Source organism: Hemitrygon akajei, chromosome 2 (genome assembly GCF_048418815.1).
Source record: "Hemitrygon akajei chromosome 2, sHemAka1.3, whole genome shotgun sequence".
In the NCBI taxonomy this organism is placed as follows: domain Eukaryota; kingdom Metazoa; phylum Chordata; class Chondrichthyes; order Myliobatiformes; family Dasyatidae; genus Hemitrygon; species Hemitrygon akajei.
In genome coordinates, this window is record NC_133125.1 from 90,059,916 (window position 1) to 90,079,036 (window position 19,121).

At 40.3% G+C, this 19,121-nt stretch overlaps 1 protein-coding gene across 3 annotated transcripts in view; it reads left to right on the forward strand.

Moving 5' to 3' along the window:
* Window positions 1–19,121, forward strand: part of thsd7ba (thrombospondin, type I, domain containing 7Ba) — a 976,604-nt gene that overhangs the window by 916,684 nt on the left and 40,799 nt on the right. For all 3 annotated transcript variants that reach the window (XM_073025771.1, XM_073025781.1, XM_073025776.1), the window contains exon 23: window positions 12,512–12,685. In XM_073025771.1, coding sequence (XP_072881872.1) covers window positions 12,512–12,685 — 174 coding nt within the window. The remainder of the gene's footprint in view (window positions 1–12,511; window positions 12,686–19,121) is intronic.

Sequence of the window (19,121 nt, forward strand, 5' to 3'; positions counted from 1 at the left end):
CAAGCTACTGCTAATACTTTTCACAGTATTATATATACATACAAAGTTGATGATCCCATCTGCCAAACTCCCATTCCAATGACAAACAAAAGCAAATTGCTATGGATTGGGTGCCACAAGGACTCCACAAGTACAGCAGATCCTGTGGAGATAAAGGAAACAAGTACCAATCAAGGTTAACTTTCATTGGAATTTATAAACATCACTGACTAGTAATTTGAGATAATGTATACTTTGCTGACTTTATTTTCATGCTTGTGCAATTGCAATTAATATTTACACCTCTGCAATATGAGTTAGTATGACAGTCCATAAAATGTCCACCATATTTATTAAACTCTTTAACCGTTTATATTTGTATCTTTATAATTAGTTCTGAAATGGATTTACAGTGAATGTTGCTCATCTTTAGATACACTTGGAAAGATTTAACTGAAGTTTTCACACATGCAAATCACTTTCATAAGATTAAAAAGCCCCTACTTCAAAATTATGCCGCCACCTCTCAAATGGGTATTTTCTGTACAATCCTCTGTCGCAATATGACCACCATACAAGGCAAGTTCAAATCTGGCAGATTAGGTGTTGGAAAGTACCACTCAATAAGCTACTGAAACATTGAAAGCAGCACTTAAATTTTCTCCCATGTTGTATTATGTTTATAACTCCTGCAATTCACAGAAGAATTGCCTTCTCTGGAGTTATCATTTTTGTTTCTATTTCTAAGCAGAGAACTTGAGCAGAGTACTTAGCTTGAAATCAACATTCCAAAAACACTTACTGACCAATGTTGCTATTACCGTTGCTTGTTTTCATCATTTGAAGCTTTCCTGCTAATTCTAACGAGTGGGCAGCACCGTAACATAGTGGTTATCACAATACTTCAGAGCAGCAGCTGAAAGATCAGTGCTTGATTCCTGTAAGGAGTTTGTATGTTCTCCCCCGACCACATGGGTTCCTTCCAGGTACCTCGGTTTCCTCCCATGTTGCGTATTATGTTGGCACTGGAAGCATGGTGACACTTGTGAGCTGCCCTCCACAATCCTCGCTGATGTAAATTGATGCAAAATGATGTATTTCACTATATATTTTGATGTGCATGTGATGAACAAAGCTAATCTTTCTAAATCCATCAGAGTTCATTATTAAGGATGTGATTTCAGAGTATTTGGATGTACTTGATAAACTGAGGCAAAGCCAGCAAAATTTTGGTTAAGGGGAGATCTTGCCTGATAAATCTCTTAGAGTACTTTGGGAAGGTAAAAAATAAGTTACCCAACTGGGAGTGGGTGGACATCAATTATTTGGATTTTCAGAAGGCCTTTGAGAAGTTGCCACACACGAGACTGCTAAATGAGATAAGAGCCTTAGCTTACAGGCAAGGTACTTGCATGGATAGAAGACTGGCTGACGAGCAGGAGGCAAAGAGTGGAAATAAAGGGGGGCTTTTCTGGTTGGTTACCAGTGACTAGTTATGTTCTGCAGGGGATGGTGTTGAGATCACTTCTTGTCGTGTTATATGATAATGATTTGGATGATAGAATTAATGGTTTAGTGGCCAAATTTGCAGACAATATAGAAATAGGTGGAAGGACAGGTAATGTCATCATTAGACCATAAAACATAGGAGCAGAATTAGGCCATTCAGCCCATCAAGTCTGCTCTGCCATTTCATCATGGCTGATCCTGGATCTCACTCAAACTCATACACCTGCCTTCTCGCCATATCTTTTGATGCTGTGACCAATTTGGAAACTATCAACTTCTGCCTTAAGTATACCCATGGACTTAGGAGGCAGGAATTATGCAGAAGATCATGGATGTAATGGAAGAGAGGGCAAAGAAGTGGCAGATAGAATAGAGTGTAGGGAACAGTGGGGTTCCGCACTTCGGTAGGGAGAATAAAAGTGTAGACTATTTTCTAAATGAAGAGAGAGTTTAAAAATTAAAGGTACAAAAGGACTTGGGAGTTCTTGTTCAGTATTAGAGTTACAGAGTCGTAATGTACCTCAGCACAGAAGCATGCCTCTGATCCATCTAGTCCATGCATTCTGGATCTTTTGCCAGGTCCAATCTACCTGCACCTGGACCATATCTCTCCAAACTCTTCTCATTCAGGTTATTATCCAAACTACTCTTAAATGTTACAGCTGAACCCAATTCTACCAAATCTGTCAGCAGCACAATAAACACTTGCACCACCCTCTGAGTGAAGAATTTTCCTCTCAAATTTACCTTAAATATTTCATCTTTTACTTTAAACTGATCTCCAGTTCGAGCCTTGACCGATATGAGGTGAAAAAGCATACATGCATTCATCCTATTTATACTCCTCTTAACTTTGCATATCTCTATCAGATCTCCCCTCATTCTCCTCTACACTGGAGAATAAAGTCTTAACGTATTCAACCTTCTCTTATAAGTTGGGTCCTCAAGTCCGGGCAACAATCTTGTAAATTTTAAATGTAGTCTTTCAATCTTATTGATATCTCTCCTGTAGGTAAATGACCAAAGCTACAGACGATACACCAGATCGGGCCTCCCACTGTCTTAGACCACTTTAACATAAAATCCAAGCTCCTGTACTCATGCTTTGATTTATAAAGGACAGTGTGCCAAAAGCTCTCTTGACAACCCTTTCTAGCTATGATGTCACTTTCGAGGAATAATGCAACTGTATTTACAGGTCTATTTGCTCCATGGCACACCTCAGATCACTGTTTAAGTCTTACCCTAGTTTCTCCTCCAAAAGTGCAAAACTTCACACTTGTCTGCATTAAATTCTACCTGCCATTTTCAGCCCATTTTTCTAGCTACTTCAGATCCTGCTGCAAGCTTTGATAGACTTCCACACTGTCCATTATGCTCCCAATATTGATGTCATCTGTAAATTAGCTGATCCAGTTTACCCCATTATTATCTGAACTATTAATATAGATGACAACCATCAACAGATCCAGCACCAATTCCTCTGGTACATCACTAGTCACAGGTCTCAAGTTAGAGGTACAACCATCTACTATCATTCTCTTGTTTTTCGCATGAAGCCGATGTTCAATCCAATTGGCTAATTTGTCCTAAATGCCAAGTGATTTAACCTTCTGGACCAATCTCCCATGTGGGATTTGTCAAAGGCCTTGCTAAAGTCCATGTAAACAACTTCCACTGCCTTTCCTTCAGCAACATTCTTAGTAACCTCCTTGAGAATAGTTACAAGATTGATTAGACACAATTACAATTAGACACTATTACACACAAAGCCAAGTTGACTATCCCTAAACAGGCCTGGTCTATCCAAATACTTAACTATTCTGTCTCTTAGAATATATTGTCATAGCCTTCCAACAACTGATGTGAGACTCACTGGCCTATAATTTCTCAGGTATTCTTAGAGCCTTTTTAGAATAACAGAACAGCTTTAGTGGTCCTCCAATCCTCTGGTATGTCACTCCTGGCAAATAATGTTTTAAATATCTCTGCTAAGGCCCTTGCAATTTCTGCACTAGCCTCCTACAAGGTCTGAATGGACACCTTGTCGGGCTTTTGGTATTTATCTACCCTAATTCACCTCAAGACAGCTAACCTCTCCTCTTCCACAATCTGGATACAGTCCATGACATCACTATTCTTTTGCCTTACTGATCATCAAGATGATCAATTTTGTCACTTGTTATCCTTTTGCTCAAAATATATCTATAGAAGCTCTTGGGTTTCTCTTTTACCTTGTCTGCCAGAGCAACCTCATGCCCTCTTTTAGCTCTCCTGATTTCTCTTTGAGTTTTTCTCTTGCATTTTTTATACTTCTCAAGTGCCTCATTTGACGCTAACTGCTTATATCTGATATCTGCCTCCTTCCTTTCCTTTACCAGGACTTCAATATCCTTCAATAAACAAGATTCCATAGACTTGTCTTTTATTCTAACAAGAGCATACAAATTCTGTTCTCTCAATATTTCATTTTTGAAAGCCTTCCACTTACCATGTATCTCTTTGCCAGGAAAGAGACTATCCCAAATCAAAACTGCCAGATCCCTTCTGTTACCATCAAAATTGGCCTTACTCTAATTTAGAATTGCAACCCAAGAACCAGTCCCATCATCCTCCATGATTTTGGAATTATGATCACCAGATCCAAAGTGTTCCCCTGCACACTCATTTGTCTCTTGTCCTACCCTGTTCCCTAAGAGGAGATGCAGTATTGTGCTCTCCCTTGTTGTGACCTGTACTGTTGATTAAAGGAAGTTTCCTGAACATATTTGACGACCACTATTCCATCTAATCACATCAGAGTATGAGAATCCCAGTCTTTATGTAGAAAGTTAAAATTACCTACTTTTGTAACCTTATATATCTTGAAACTGCCTGTTATCTCCCTACAGAATTTGTACTTTTTAAGGTTAACTTGCAGGTTGAATCTTTATAAGGAAGGCAAATGCAATGTTAGTGTTCATTTCGAGAGAACTAGACTATAGTTACAAAGATGTCCTTCTGAGGCTGTATAAGGTGTTGGCCAGACCATATTTGCAATATTGAGAGCAATTTTAGGCCCTGTATCTAAGAAAGGATGTGTTGACTTGATAAAGGATCCAGAGGAGATACACAAGAATGATCCCAGGTATGAACATCTTAATATATGAAGATCATTTGATACCTATGGACATGTATGTGATGGGGTTCAGTAGGGGAATGGGAGATCTTGTTGAAACTAAATGGATACAGAAAGGCATTGATAGAGTTGATGTGGAAAGGATGTTTCCATTACTAGGAGAGTCTAGAATCTCAGGGCACTGACGCAGAAAAAAAGGCATATCCTGCTAAGCTGCAAAGGAATTTATTTAGCTGGAGGGCAGTGTCACTGCGGAACTTGTTGCCAAAGAGGACTACGCAGGCCAAGTCATTGGGTGTATTTATGATATAGATTGATAGGTTCTTGATTGGTAATGGGGTTAAAGGTAACAGGAAGAGTGGGTTTGAGAGAAAAATCCTCTACAAGTGAATGGTGGAGCAGACTCGATGAGCCAATGGGTCTATTTCTGCCCTTACTGTATATCCTATGGAAACAGACTAAAACTGAAGATCTGTTCCCTTATTTAGTCAATGATTTGCTTTAATTCACTTGATCATAATCTGGCAGAGTGGATCACCTATCCTTGATGGTTTAGTCAAACATTTAATTCCATTATTCTGCTGGAATGGGAATCAGGTGCAATCTGCAATGACCAAGTACTCTATGCTTCTGGATAGCCAGGGGCCGAACACAAAACGTTTTCCCTCATTCACCCTAGACCGACAACATCTGAATCAATTGGAAGTTGATCTTGACTTCATGCTACCGGATTATTTAGAAGTGAAAGCATCACCCTCGCTTGCATCATTACTGAATGGGAATATGCATGCTAACTGCATGTTACTGTTGTGACCAATCTGAAGCAGTGGCTTTATTTTAACCAAGTAACAATCTCCTCTTCCATGGCTGTGTATAAACCCAGATCTGTTTTCCCACTGGTTTGAAATTCATGGGGTTGATTTCCCTTAGCTAATTCCTTTGTCTGAACATAAAGGATGTATATTGTATTTTATAAATAAATAAATAATCCCTTTGCTTGACATAAAGAAAGCATACTTTTTCAAGATTATACTGCAGCCCAGATGCAGGTTAAAGAATTCATAGTTCCCTGATGGGCTCGTTAGCATGGCCTCGATACATGTCAGATACAATGGGCAGTCTGCTACTGGGCTCACATTCACTCTGCAGTAAAAATCTGGGAATACTGCTGCAGGTCCAAACCACCTGCAGCAGTTTTTGACACTGAGGTGTGCTGAAGATGTGTTTGAGTTAGATGTCTGTCTCTGTGAAGGTTTTCTTCTACAGCTGACCTTTTCCTGTTTTGCAGTTGTTTCTGGTGTGATGCTCTGCATTACTTCCTAGTGTTTTATTGTCTGTTTGGCTTTTAGGTATCTGTAGCAGCTTGTAAGATCAAGAAGCACAGGAGTAAAACTAAGAATTTTCATCATTATACCTTCTGGAAATGTTGCTGCAGAATATGGATTATGGAAAGGTTATCCCACTCCTATATCCTGGGGGGCATACATTGGCTAAGGTTGTAGTGAAGGATATGTGGAAACAGGAAAATAAATACAAATGGACCAATGCAACATGTGGCTCTATTTACAGGCAAAATGCAACGGCCTTCTTAAGGAAAAACTGTGACATGATTGCTGCTTGTTTCCCATGTATTTCAAGTGGTTCAATGGTTCCATTTATTATCAGAGAATCTGTACAGTATACAACCTGAAACTCCTACTCTTTGCAGACATCCATGAAAAACAGAAAGACCCCCAAAAGAATAAACAACAGAAGAATGTTAGAATCCCAAAGCTCCCTCTCTCCACTCCCCCATGCAAGGCATCCCCTCTCTTGTCCCACCCATTGCAGCAGAGTCAGCACCTACCACCCACCCAACAACAGTAAAGCCCCCAAAGAGAGACCATGATCTGCAGTCAACAAAAAGTATTGTTTACCCGCTGGTTCGACATGCCACGTGCTTTCTCTCTCTCTTGCTAGCAAGGGACAGACAGATGTCATCCACTTCACAGTGAAAGGGGAGACTGACAGTCGCTGTTACGAGTCTGCTGCATTGCTTTTTATTCCGAGATTCTCCGACTCGAGAATTGGCAGCAAACTCTCCCCACCATCGAGAGAAAGAGGGAAGGAGAGCGGTCACTGGACTATAGAGACCTCTGTCTGCAGTGTCCGCCGCTGCGAAATCCTGATGTTCCTTCTCCTGCAACGCCTCAGTCTGCAGCACTGGCCTGGAATTGATCATCCAAGGCCACGCAGGGCCACACATCGGAGACATCCTTCTTCTATGCTGCACCTGGAGAATCTCGGAAAATGGCCGGTTCTCGTTAGTACATGTTCTCACTAATCTCCCATTTTATAATGTTGGCTATTCATTACCTGCTAGTGCACTTGAAGCACATTTTTTTCCAGACCAGCTCTACCAGCAAAGATGGATTACATTACATCTGAGGTCAGTTTCTGTTTATTAGTGCCTCAGAAATGTCCTGTCTCACAACAACAGTTAGTCCTGTGAGCAATAGCAATCCTTCTGATGCTTTTGAGTATTCAAAACTCTTACCTGGTTATTTATCATGGCCTTTCTGTTAGAAACTCTCTGTCAGTCCCAAAATTGAGGGAATTCGGCAATATTTGAAACGACATAGTTGTGATGTAATGTTGGTTATTTGGAGTAAGGCCCCTGTGGCTTTGTTTATTTTGGGTTGGATTGACAATATCTCAGCCACTCAACACTAACCTCACTTCCATATTTTCTGTGCTGAAGACATAGTGGTGTTGGTTATAAATAGAACGGGCAACATGCTTGTCTGAAAGACACAAGTCTTATAATACCTCTCAGGGAGATTGAATCCAATGAGAATCCTGCTGCTCTGTAGGTTCAAGGGAACTTTTGTCGATGTTCCGGTATGTTTCCGTGGCATCTGATAAGACCACGATGGGAACTGCAGACTCAAGCTCAACTGAATGAATTGGTGAGTTGGCACAAATGACACATGAATTCAGTCTTGCATCCATGCTTCATATGCTCCTGGAACAATGATTCAAGATTGTCCGCGCCATCATGAACTTCCTTTCTCTATTCGAAGGGGACATGGATCAAGGGTCCCAAGAGATAGTGGGGATGTTAAAAATTTTCAAGGAGGATTTGAGGGCATCCTTAAACTTTTTTGTCTGACTGCTTAGTGAGCTATTCTGATGTCAGAGCTAAGAAGAAAGGATCTGTGTAGTGAGCCTGGGATTGGCATGCAAGCAAAATTGCAGCTCAGTGAAGCCAGCTCTGTGTAATGAGACCTTCAATAGTGGAGGTGTTGATCCAGGATAAGAAGCAGAAATTAGGTTGCTTATCCTTCCAGTGGAATTGGGAGGATTTTTGGTGTAGCTCACCATTACTTTGAAGTGCTCACTATAGGTAATCCAGGTCTCAGAAGAATATAGGACAGGAATCACTGTTGCCCAGTAGACCGTAAGTTTTGTATCACGTTTCAGGTTTTCAAATAGCTTTTTCTCAATTGCAACATGCACGAATTGCTGGAGGAACTCAATAGGTCAGGCAGCAGCCATGGAAAGGAATAGAGTCGTCACACGGACTGGAGAGGAAGGGGGAAGAAGCCAGAATAAGATGGTGGGGGAGGAGAAGAAGCACAAGCTGAGAGATGACAGGTGCAAAAAGGTAAAGGGCTGAAGAAAAAGGAAAGTTAACAGGAGAAAAGAGTGGACCATGTGACAAAGGGAAGGAAGAAGGGTACCAGAGGGAGATGATAGGCAGGTTAGGAAAAGAGAATGCTAAGAGGGGAGAGGAATGGTGAATAGAAAAGAAGGGGGAATAGGGGAGAAATTACTGGACATTGGAGAAACCAATGTTCATACTGTCAGCCTGAGGGCTATCCACATGGAATATGAAGTGTTACTGCTTCAGCCTGAAAGTGTCTGTATTGCGGCAGTAGAAGAGGCTATGGAGTGACATTTCAGAATGGGAATGGAGCGTGGAATTAACATGGTTGGCTACCAGGAAATTCTTTCTGTTAAGGACTGGAAAAAGTAGTAACCCAATCCATGCCGGGTCTCACCGAGACCGTAGCAGGATCACCGGATACAGTACATGACCCCAACCAGCTTGCAGGTGAAGTGTTACTTCACCTGAAAGAGCCTCTGTTGCACTAAACCAATTATGAATTTCATTATCTACCCCTGCCTTTGCTGATAGTGAATCTGAGATATATGGACCATGTTTTCCAGAATCTTACCCTGAATGCTCATGCCAGACGGCAATAGTTTAGAATATGCCAGATTGGCAGATGATGTTATTTATAGGTGTTGAGTGTAAGGGCAATTCTTCTGTCTGCTTCAGCCAAAGAGCTGATGATGACTTGGAGTTGGTCTCCAAATATGCACATATGCATGGCCATCTGATCTCTGCAGCTCAGCGAAAGAGCTTTGGGTGACCTTCTTTCTGGAGTGGAGAAGACACAGGTTGAAGCAACTTCCCATTACTCCGTTAATTAATTGCCCTTCAGCAGAGACCTTGTTGGGGTGAGGTACAGCAAGCGTTGTTGAAAGATGTCTTGAGGGAGTGATGGAGCCTTGCACAGCTCTGTCAGCTAGGTGGAGGAACTGTGGATCACCCTTCTTAAATTTAGCTACTTGCAGAAATTCGGCTCCATCTTTCATTTGCTTCATGGTGGCATGCAAGCCATAATTCTAGCCAATAGGTTCATAATATAATTAATCTGACTGTAGACTGGTTTCTACAGGAGGATGGTGAATGATAACCTTTCTTAGTATATCAGAAATCTATAATATCTCTTCCTCATTATCCGGCATTTCCTCTTAGCATGTCAGATTTTATTAAACCCTCTTATGGACAAGTAGAAAAGTACTTTACAAAAAAATCAATTAATTTGGCACTTACGCATCCTGCCCTATGTGACAGCAGTAAAGAGCGATACCAAGAAATATTTAGCACTTTTTAAATTATCTTAGTTTACAATCCTCTTTTAAGAGCAATTCCTGCAAAAAAGTGTTCTTTTGTGTTAGATTTAAATAAACAGAATGAGCAATCAGGAGAACTAAGAAGACTTGGTGGTTTAAATGATGCCATTTAAACTTGATTATAATATCATTTGATTAGGTTTGCTTCGAGGTACAGTGATGCATGATCATCACTGGATGAGTGCAGATCTTCTAAAGCATGCTATAAAGTCTTTGCTTATTCTTTTGGTGTTCTCCCCTACAGGTGTACATGGGAACTTAGTAGACGTTTTAAGTAACACACACTTGGGTCTCGGCCCGAAACGTCAACAGCTCTTCTCCCTATAGATGCTGCCTGGCCTGCTGTGTTTCACCAGCATTTTGTGTGTGTTGCTTGAATTTCCAGCATCTGCAGATTTCCTCATGTAGACATTTTAAGTGTAGTCTTATGCTGAGATCCCTTGGAGCAGATTTATCAACAATAGACTGCGCACATGGAATTGGGGTTAATATGTAATATGCAGACTTGGTTTTAGTATTGGTTATTGGACAGAATGCAATGTGTAGAAATAAATGGATCATTCTCAGCTTGTCAGACTGTGACTAGTGGAGTATTACCGGAATGATTGTTTGAGACTAATCTATTCACAATCTATATCAGTGTTTCTCCTATGATGACCAAATAGCTCAATTTCAAGGTTTGCCAATGATTAGGTGGGATAATAAGTGGGAATGAGGCTGTAAATGGGATATAAGCCACATTAATGAGCAGACAATAATAGTACACCTATGGTAGGTGCAATATCAAGTATAAAATTGTGAAGATATTCACCTTGATGCTGAAATTAAAGTAATTTTAAGGGATATATTGAATTAAAGCATTTTGTAAGAGAGATGGTGGGTAAAATTAAAGGCGATCTAGGTGTCATTGTATAGAAGTCACTGGAAGTACATTAAACAACTAGTTAGACAAATTGTTTATTGACCTTTATTACATGTAGATTTGAGTACAGGAGTAAAGACATTTTTACTGCAATTATATAAAGCTCTGATGAGTCCGGACCTGGAGTATTGTATACGGATTTGATCACTTTGTCTAAAAAGGTTTCTACTTGAAATCACTGGAGTGCAATAGAGGTTCACTGGACTGATTCCACTAATGACATCGTTACCATATGAGAAGAGACTGAGTACACCAGAATTATATCCTTAGTATTTAGAAGAATGGGCAGAGATATCATTAACATCTTATGGTGCTCGACATGCTGAATGCACGGATGTTTTCCGAACTGAGAAGTGTAGAACCAGAAGTCACTGTCTCATAATAAGATGAAGGACATTTCAGATGGTGATCAGAAAACTGCAGAGGGCATTGAACCTTTTGAAATATGTATCCTAGAGGGCTATGGAGATTTGGTTAATTAATTAATTCAAAACAGTGATTAATCGGTTTTTAGATATTGTGAAAACTGCAGAAAATTCTGAGCTTGATTGATGAGAGAGCAGGCTCCATGGCCAAATGGCCTACTCATGCTCTTATTTGAGAGGTTCTTTCTAATCATTGTTTCATAAAATGATTTAAAATAGCGCTTGTTGCTTTTGGGAGTTTCTCTGTGATATTGATTGTTCAACCCATCGATTATTCAACCAGCCTGTTTAATGACTGTGGAATTCAGGGAGTCCTGTGAACTGCTGTAGGCATCAAAAAAGGGGATGCTATTGCCACAGAGATAACTGGATCTGAGAGCAAAAAAATATGCTGATACCCCAATGCATAATCTGTTGAACACTCAACATCTGGCCACAGTTGGAAGAAAGATTTCCTCTGTCTTCCTCAGTGCAAGTGAAAATAAAAACAATTATGTATAATTTCAAAGACAAATAGGAGGTTATTTCCAATGTCCCTTTTAATCATCCGTCTGGCATCACTAAACAAAATTAAGATTATTTGCTCCTTATTGAGTTACTGCTTTTCAAACCATGTTATAGGAAAAATTGAATTCCAAATTAGATGTTAGATTTTGAAACTAGACATCTATCTACACATCATCAATCATCTTTATCGGTATTGACTACATCTTTCTCCATATGTTTTCTAACGAGTGGGGGCAGCACGGTAGCGTAGTGTGTAGCACAGCTGTTTAAAGTACCAGTGGAAAGGGGTTCAGTTCCTGCCGCTGCCTGTAAGGAGTTGGTACATTCTTCCTGAGACCACGTGGGTTTCCTCTGGGTGCTCTGGTTTCCTTACACTGTCCCAAAGACGTACTGGTTGGTAAGTTAGTTAGTCAGTGCAAATTGTCCCGTGATTGGGCTAGGATCAAATTGGGGGTTTGCGGGGCAGCATGGCTCAAAGAGCCGGAAGGGCCTATTCCATGGTCAATAAGTATTCTCAATAAGTAAATATTTATGCATATCTGAATGTTTAGTTACATCAGAGATTAGCATACTTGTCCCTCTCTGGGGCTGATTCAAAACTCAGGGTGACACTGAAGTTTATGCTGTACTTATAACTTAAGGCAGTTAAGACTCATCTTGGCTACTCCATAGCAAGACAATTTTCTTCTGCTTCAACCCAGCATATTTCAAGATAGTTTCAGGCTTCCAGTATCCACAGTATTCTGCTTTTGAACTGAAGTTATTTTTTTCATTACTATTGATTTTAAAAACAGATACTTTTTCTTCAGTATTGCCCACATGTTACTTTCCTTTTCAGCAACTTTTTCTCTTATGCTGAAGTTACTACTTTGAAATTCCAATCCTTCATCCTGCTATCACCAACTTTGTTATTATTTTATATACAAGAAGGCCAGCTAGGTAATGAACTTCAGAATAATTGGTTCTATTCCTGAGAAAGTTTAGCTGTTTTTCAAACCTTCACCATCACTTATACTGTACATTATTGGCTTAATTTATTATTAGGTGAACATCTTTGATATGGAATATTTTATCTGTTACCTCTAGGTGACTGTCACCTGACCGAATGGTCACTATGGAGTTCATGCCAGCTCATCTGTTTGGATGGGAAGAGATTTGAAACAACCGGTCACCAAACCCGTTCCAGGGCTGTGATTGTTCAGGCACTGGAAAATCAGGATAATTGTCCTGAACAAATATGGGAAAGGCGGCCTTGTACAGGTAAGAATTTTCCTTAAATTAGCCTACAATTATAACTGGCAAATTCACCATCAAAGTATAAATCACTAGTAACTTGGATTAAAGACTTGTGAAATGTGGCAGGACACAAATCTGTTACTTAAACATATGCCAATACTTTCAAACCCAGTCCTCTATCAAGAGTATTGCTTGCTGTAGAATTATAGGCATTTATTAGACAAAGGATATTTGGTGCTATGTATAAAGTCTTCACTTTGTCCCCACATTCCATAATCATTAGTGGAATTGGTACAGTAAGAAGTTTTAGAAAAACATCTTGTTGTTTATTTCTATGCTTCGTTAGAATGAACATGTCAAAGACCATTCATTTTATCAGACTCCAAGGTGAAGCTCTCTTTGATCAGCATCATGCTCTGATGTTGATGCACTGAGCAATCTGTAAACGTTGCAAGGATTCAGCCTTAAAATGGTGATTATTCAGCACCCAGGCTCTGCATGTTATGCTTCTCCTCTTTTGTCTAATTAATACAATATTTTGAATTCACAATCTTGTTAGTTTTCCTGTTCTTTCAATGGAAATTTGTATTGTTATTTTCAAGACAAATGCTCAGCAAATTGATTGTGTACCAGCTATTTTTCATACGTAAATGGTGAGTCATTCAGTTATTTTTAATTTTCAAGTGGTTTCTATAAAGATACAGAGATAACAAAACAAACACAAGTGAGGGATAGAAATTGTTTATAGGCACCCACTTGTGGTTCTTCATGAGAATTACTGTATTAATCTGCTGGGTATCTTGAAAGAAAAAACAGGAAATCAAAATAAGTGTGCAAGTTCTTGGAAGTTTTGTGTTAAACTTTGAAACTTCTCTAACATTGAAATACATTACTGTGGAGGAACCATTCTGAATTTGTTTTCATGAGGGACATCAGAGGGAAATGTGCAACATTCAGTGCATTCACTTTAGTTTGTTTACTCCATTTGCTCATGTCCCCAAATGCTTTATTTTGTACTAAACTTAGCTTAAGAAAAACCCAGTGAAGCTGTCAGTTGGGGTCACGCACAGGTCTGGGAATTTCTACTCAATAGTAATGCAGAATAGGTACTTTCCACCACTCAGTTCAAAAGCTAAAGAACTTCTTTGCTTGGAAAACAAATAAAACTGCAGATGCCAGAAACTGAAACAAAAACAGAAAAGCTGGCGGAGCACCGCAGGTCAAGCAGCATCAATACAGAGAAACCAGTTAATGCTTTGGGTCAGGGAGCCTTCGCAAAACTTGATAGCTGGCAAGGCACAATTTGTCTGCTGCTCTTTTCAAGGCCAATACGTTATTACTTCCATTCCACATTTTTTTCTCCCATCTTCATGTTGTTTACTATCCCTTTATTTCATTTCTTGGGACAAACCTGATGTTGAAGTTATGTTGCCAGTTTGTTGCTGTTACCAATTGCAGTTAACAGCTAGATAACTAGCTAATGTTAAGGTTGCAAATGTTCCTTGCTGCATCATTTCATACAAGGTATCTTGCAATTGGGCTTGTATTGTTTAACCACATGGTGAGCAGCTGAGGTTACAGAGCACTATGCAGCTGAAGTGGACCACATAGCGCTTCAAATCTATTTTGGCTCTGAGGTCAATTCCTCTATTTATGTAACCTGTTCTCACTCAGACGTATGCTAACTCCACCCTGACTCTCCTAGTCTCAGGGATAATTTGCAGTTCTACTTTGAGACCTGGGAGGAAAGCAGGGCATGCAAATGAAACTTATCTAGTCTCAGGGAGACCATGCAAACAGCAGCCAGGGTTAGAATTCAACCCCACTCGCTCAAGCTCTGAGGTAGGAACACTGGTTGCTCTTCTAATAGGCTATTGTATTCATTGATAGCTTTTATAGAAGTCCTACTACGGCAGTGCACACAAAATGCTGGAGGAACTCAGCAGGTCAGGCAGCATCTGTAGAGGGAAACAGTCAATGTTTTAGGCCAAGTCACCTCATCAGGACTGGAAAGGAAATGGAGAGAAGCCAGAGTGATAAGGTGAGTGGAGGGGGAAGAGTACAAGCTGACAGGTGATAGGTGAGTCCTGGTTGGGGGGGAGGTGAGTACACGGGGTAGGGGGAGCATGAAAGGGAATGATGTGGGAAGCTGGGAGGAGATAGGTGGAAATGGTAAAAGGCTGGAGAAGAAGGAATCTGAAAGGAGAGGACAGTACACTATGGAATAAAAAGAAAGAGGTGGGGAACCAGAGGGATGTGGTGGTCAGGTGAGGAGTGCAGGGGTGAAGGGAAAGAGTGAGAGGACCAGTAGTGGGGGATAAAGCAAAAAAAAAAGAAAACAAAAGAGGATCCTGCTGGTCAATTCTTAACTGATTGTGCGTAAGGGGTCATGAACCATAAATACAAATTATTCATTTGCCTCCTAGCATAACAGTTGTGTTTCTTCAAGGAAACATTGAGTACCCTCCTCAAAGAAATGCAACAGGGCATTGACTCCTGTGAGTCTCCGGCTCAAGACTGTTCTAAATGGAAATGAAGCATCTGGGATAATGTGGAGATATCTAAACCCGTGCATTGACAAAATCCAGAAGCCTCATGTAACCGACATCTCTGCAGAAATTACTCACCCTTCTTTTCTGTCAAGCATTGCTTGCCCATGAGTGAAAGAGTCTGTGGCTGCTTACACATTGACCTCACTATCTCCTCAGAACCCACAAGACTAGAAGTGTTGTCTGTAAAGGTATAAAGTAGTCTGAGTGGCTTGTAGTCTTTATATATCTTTAAAGAGAATAAACGTAAGAAGACATGAGTTGGCAACAGGCCACTCAGACTTTTGAGTCTTGTCTGCCATACAATAGGGTCTCATTTTCATATTGTCCCCAACTCTGAATTCCTTACACTCATCAATCCTTGAATCAGGAATCTCCACTCAGAACGGTAGGGATTCCTCAGGGCTGGCTTTTTTAGGAGAAGATACTTTTTGGCCAATCTGATTGAACTTTTTGAAACTAACAGATGTATTAATGAGTATAGTGTGGTTGGTGTAGTTTCATGGACTTCAGTAAAGTTGTAACAAGCTTCCACATAGAAACATGTCCAGAAGATTAGAGTCCATAAGATCCATAGAAACTTGGAAATTTGTGTCCAAAATACAGGTCAGGAACTCAGAGTTCGAAATTCAATTCTGACACAGGGTGTAAAGAGTTTGTATATTCCTCTCCATGACCACGTGGATTTCCTCCGGGTGCTCCAGTTTTCTCCCACATTCCAAAGATATACCAGATAGTATGTTAATTGGTCATTGTAAATCATCTTGTGATGAGGCCAGGGTTAAATTGGTGGTTTTCTGGGCAGTACAGCTCCTTGGGCCGGAAGGACCTGTTCTGAGCTGTATCTCTAAGTAAGTAAATAGATAAATGATTGCCTTGTTAATAGGTAGTAGTGAATGGTGGCAGAGGGTACTGCGGGGATCAGTGGAATATCCCGGTTTCAATTCTGTTTTGTGACTATATTGCTCCCCTAATAAAAGTTATGCTTGGAGCACCTTAGGCCCTATGCTTTGAAAGGTTTCACTTAAACTTGCCTGGCTAACCATTTCTAACTGTATTTCAAGTTCTTTGCCCAAGTTTTTGATTATCTGCCCTAATTTCTCCATGTTAGACTTGGTGCCATAATTTGTTTGATAAGGCTGCTGAGTCAGCAATGAGTTTTTAGATTTAGATATTTCTCTATTTATAGAACACCTAATCGATATTTTGATATCTCTGACCAAGGTTATGTTTTCATCTGCCTTCAAAGATCATTCACTCATCTTCATTTTTTACTTTTGTACATTGTAACTAAATCTTGACTGCATTTTTTGGTGATCATTCTGTAGCATGAACTTTAAAAGCAACTCAAACATTATATATATTAGAGAATGTGTGTATAATAGCTAATCCAGTATATAGCCCTATACTGTATCAATCATTTGACAGCGTAGGTGTAATCCATTGGTTACATTGACAAATTGTCACAGCACATGTTTCAATGTTTCTGGTTGTTAGACTGCTTGCACTAAAGAAAATGTTGATAATATGATGTGCACTAGCCACAAACTGTGTCCCTTCTCCTAAACTCAATAACCTCAGTGATGAAGGTTAGTATGCTGGAAGACTCCTTCACCACATTGAGCGACTGCTTTCAGTGAACTGTGCACTTGTACTCACAGGGTGCTCTGTTACATAACATTCCTCAATTGCCTTGCCATTCTGTATATTATATATTACTGTATATACTGGTTGACTGTCCAAAATGCATCACCTCACAATTACCGAAGTAGAAATCCAACAGCTATTCCTTAGCCCATCTCCATAAATAATCAAGATCTTTTAGTAATTCATTGTAAATGGCTTCACTATTAAGAAGACCACTAATTTAGTATCATCAGCAAATTTATAGAATCCAGCACCCAACTAGTCATAGGCCTTCAATCAGAGTCAACCTTCAACTGTCACCTTCTGCTTCCTATCATCAAGCCAATTTTGAATCTACCTTGCTAGCTGCCCTAAATCCCCCAAAAACATAACCTTCCATATCAGCCTACCATGTCAAAGGCCTTACTAAATTCTGTGTAGAAAACATACACAGCTCTAATTTTAGCTATCTCTCAAAAAGATTTATCAGATATGACCTCCAAAGCATAAAACCATGCTGACTATTCCTGAACAGGCCTTGACATGGTCCATGTCACTCCATTCTCTGCATATTCATGTACCTAAGAACCTCTTAAATGTCTCCATCATATCTGCTTCCACCACCACACTGGTAGCACATTCCAGATAACCCACTACTCTCTGTGTATTAAAATAAAATGCCCCACACATCTCTTTTGAGCTTCCTCACTTTCAACTTAAATACACGCCTGCAGGTATTTTGACTTTACATGCTGGAGGTAATTATCCACAACTCTTGGTAGAGTGGCACAGCTGCTGTCTCACAATGACTTGGCTTAATCCTGACCTCCAGTGCACTCTAGGTGGAGTTTGGACTTCATTTCTGTCATGTGGGTTCCCCCCAGGTGCTTTGGTTTCTCCAAAGATTTGTGACATGATAGGTTAATTGGCAAGTTTTAATTGTTGTTGGTTCGTGAGTAACTGATAGTACCTGGGAGAACTGATGGGAAGGCGGCGAAAATAGGTAATAGGGAAGTATTTTAGTTGGGGATTGGGATTGTTCTCTGATCTGACCTAGACTTAAAAGGACTGGTACTTTCATTCCATGTCACAAAGAATTTGGATTCAAGATTCGTTAACCTCTTAGTGAGAAATGTTTCCAAACCCAAGTAGCAGACTCGTTGGCTTGAGACAGTGTCCCCATACTCTAAAAATTCCAGGCAATTGAAACACCTTGATACTATGTTGACAAGGCATTTCTGAATTTGAAGGAGTTAACCTCTCACTATTCAGAATCGCTGTGATTATAAGCACATATTCTGCTCTTACTTTCTTCATGGGTCAGTCCTCACAACCAGGAATCCTTTCAGTAAAGGATGAAGTCAACTGGTTTGAATTCTTGAATTGGTGCTGATTGTTGAGGAGCCTTGATAGAACTTACACAGGCAACCTCATAATAAATTGGCAGCTAGGCTTTATGTCAAGTGAGTTGAACATCTGGTTTTCTTGTCCGCTTATAGAGTCTGATGGCTAAGTACGTCAAGCATATCTTTGTGCATATCAAGAGCAACAGGAAAGTGAAAAAAAGGCTGAAAGAGAGAAAAGTATTGAGACCATAAGGCATAGGAGCAGAATTAGGCCATCTGGCCCATTGAGTCTGCTCCACCATTCAATCATGGTTGATCCTTTTTCACTCTCCTCCTTAACCCCAGTTCTCAGACTTCTCCCCGTAACCGTTGATGCCATGCCCAATCAAGAACCTATCAAACTCTACGTTAAATATACCCATTGACCTGGCCTCCATGGCTGCATGTGACAACAAATTCCACAAATTCACCACCCTTTGGCTGAAGAAGTTTCTCCGCATCTCTGTTTTGAAAGGGCGCCCCTCTATCCTGAGGCTGTTCCCTCTTGTCCTAGACTCTCCCACCATGGGAAACATCCTTTCCACATCTACTATGTCTAGGCCTTTCAACATTCGAAAGGTTTCAATGAGATCCCCACTCATGCTTCTGAATTCCAGAATGAGGGAGATCTCATTGAGACCCAAAACCATCAAACGTTCCGCATATGTTAACTCTTTCATTGCTGGGAAAGGAAAGTGAATAAGATGGGAGAGGGATATATCAGAATCAGAGAAACGTCTCCATCTCTGGAGACGGCTTATCTACTGATATCTACTATAAGCCTACAGACTCCCACAGCTACCTGGACTATTCCTCTTCCCACCCTGTCTCTTGCAAAAATGCTATCCCCTTCTCACAATTCCTCCGTCTCTGCCACATCTGCTCTCAGGATGAGGCTTT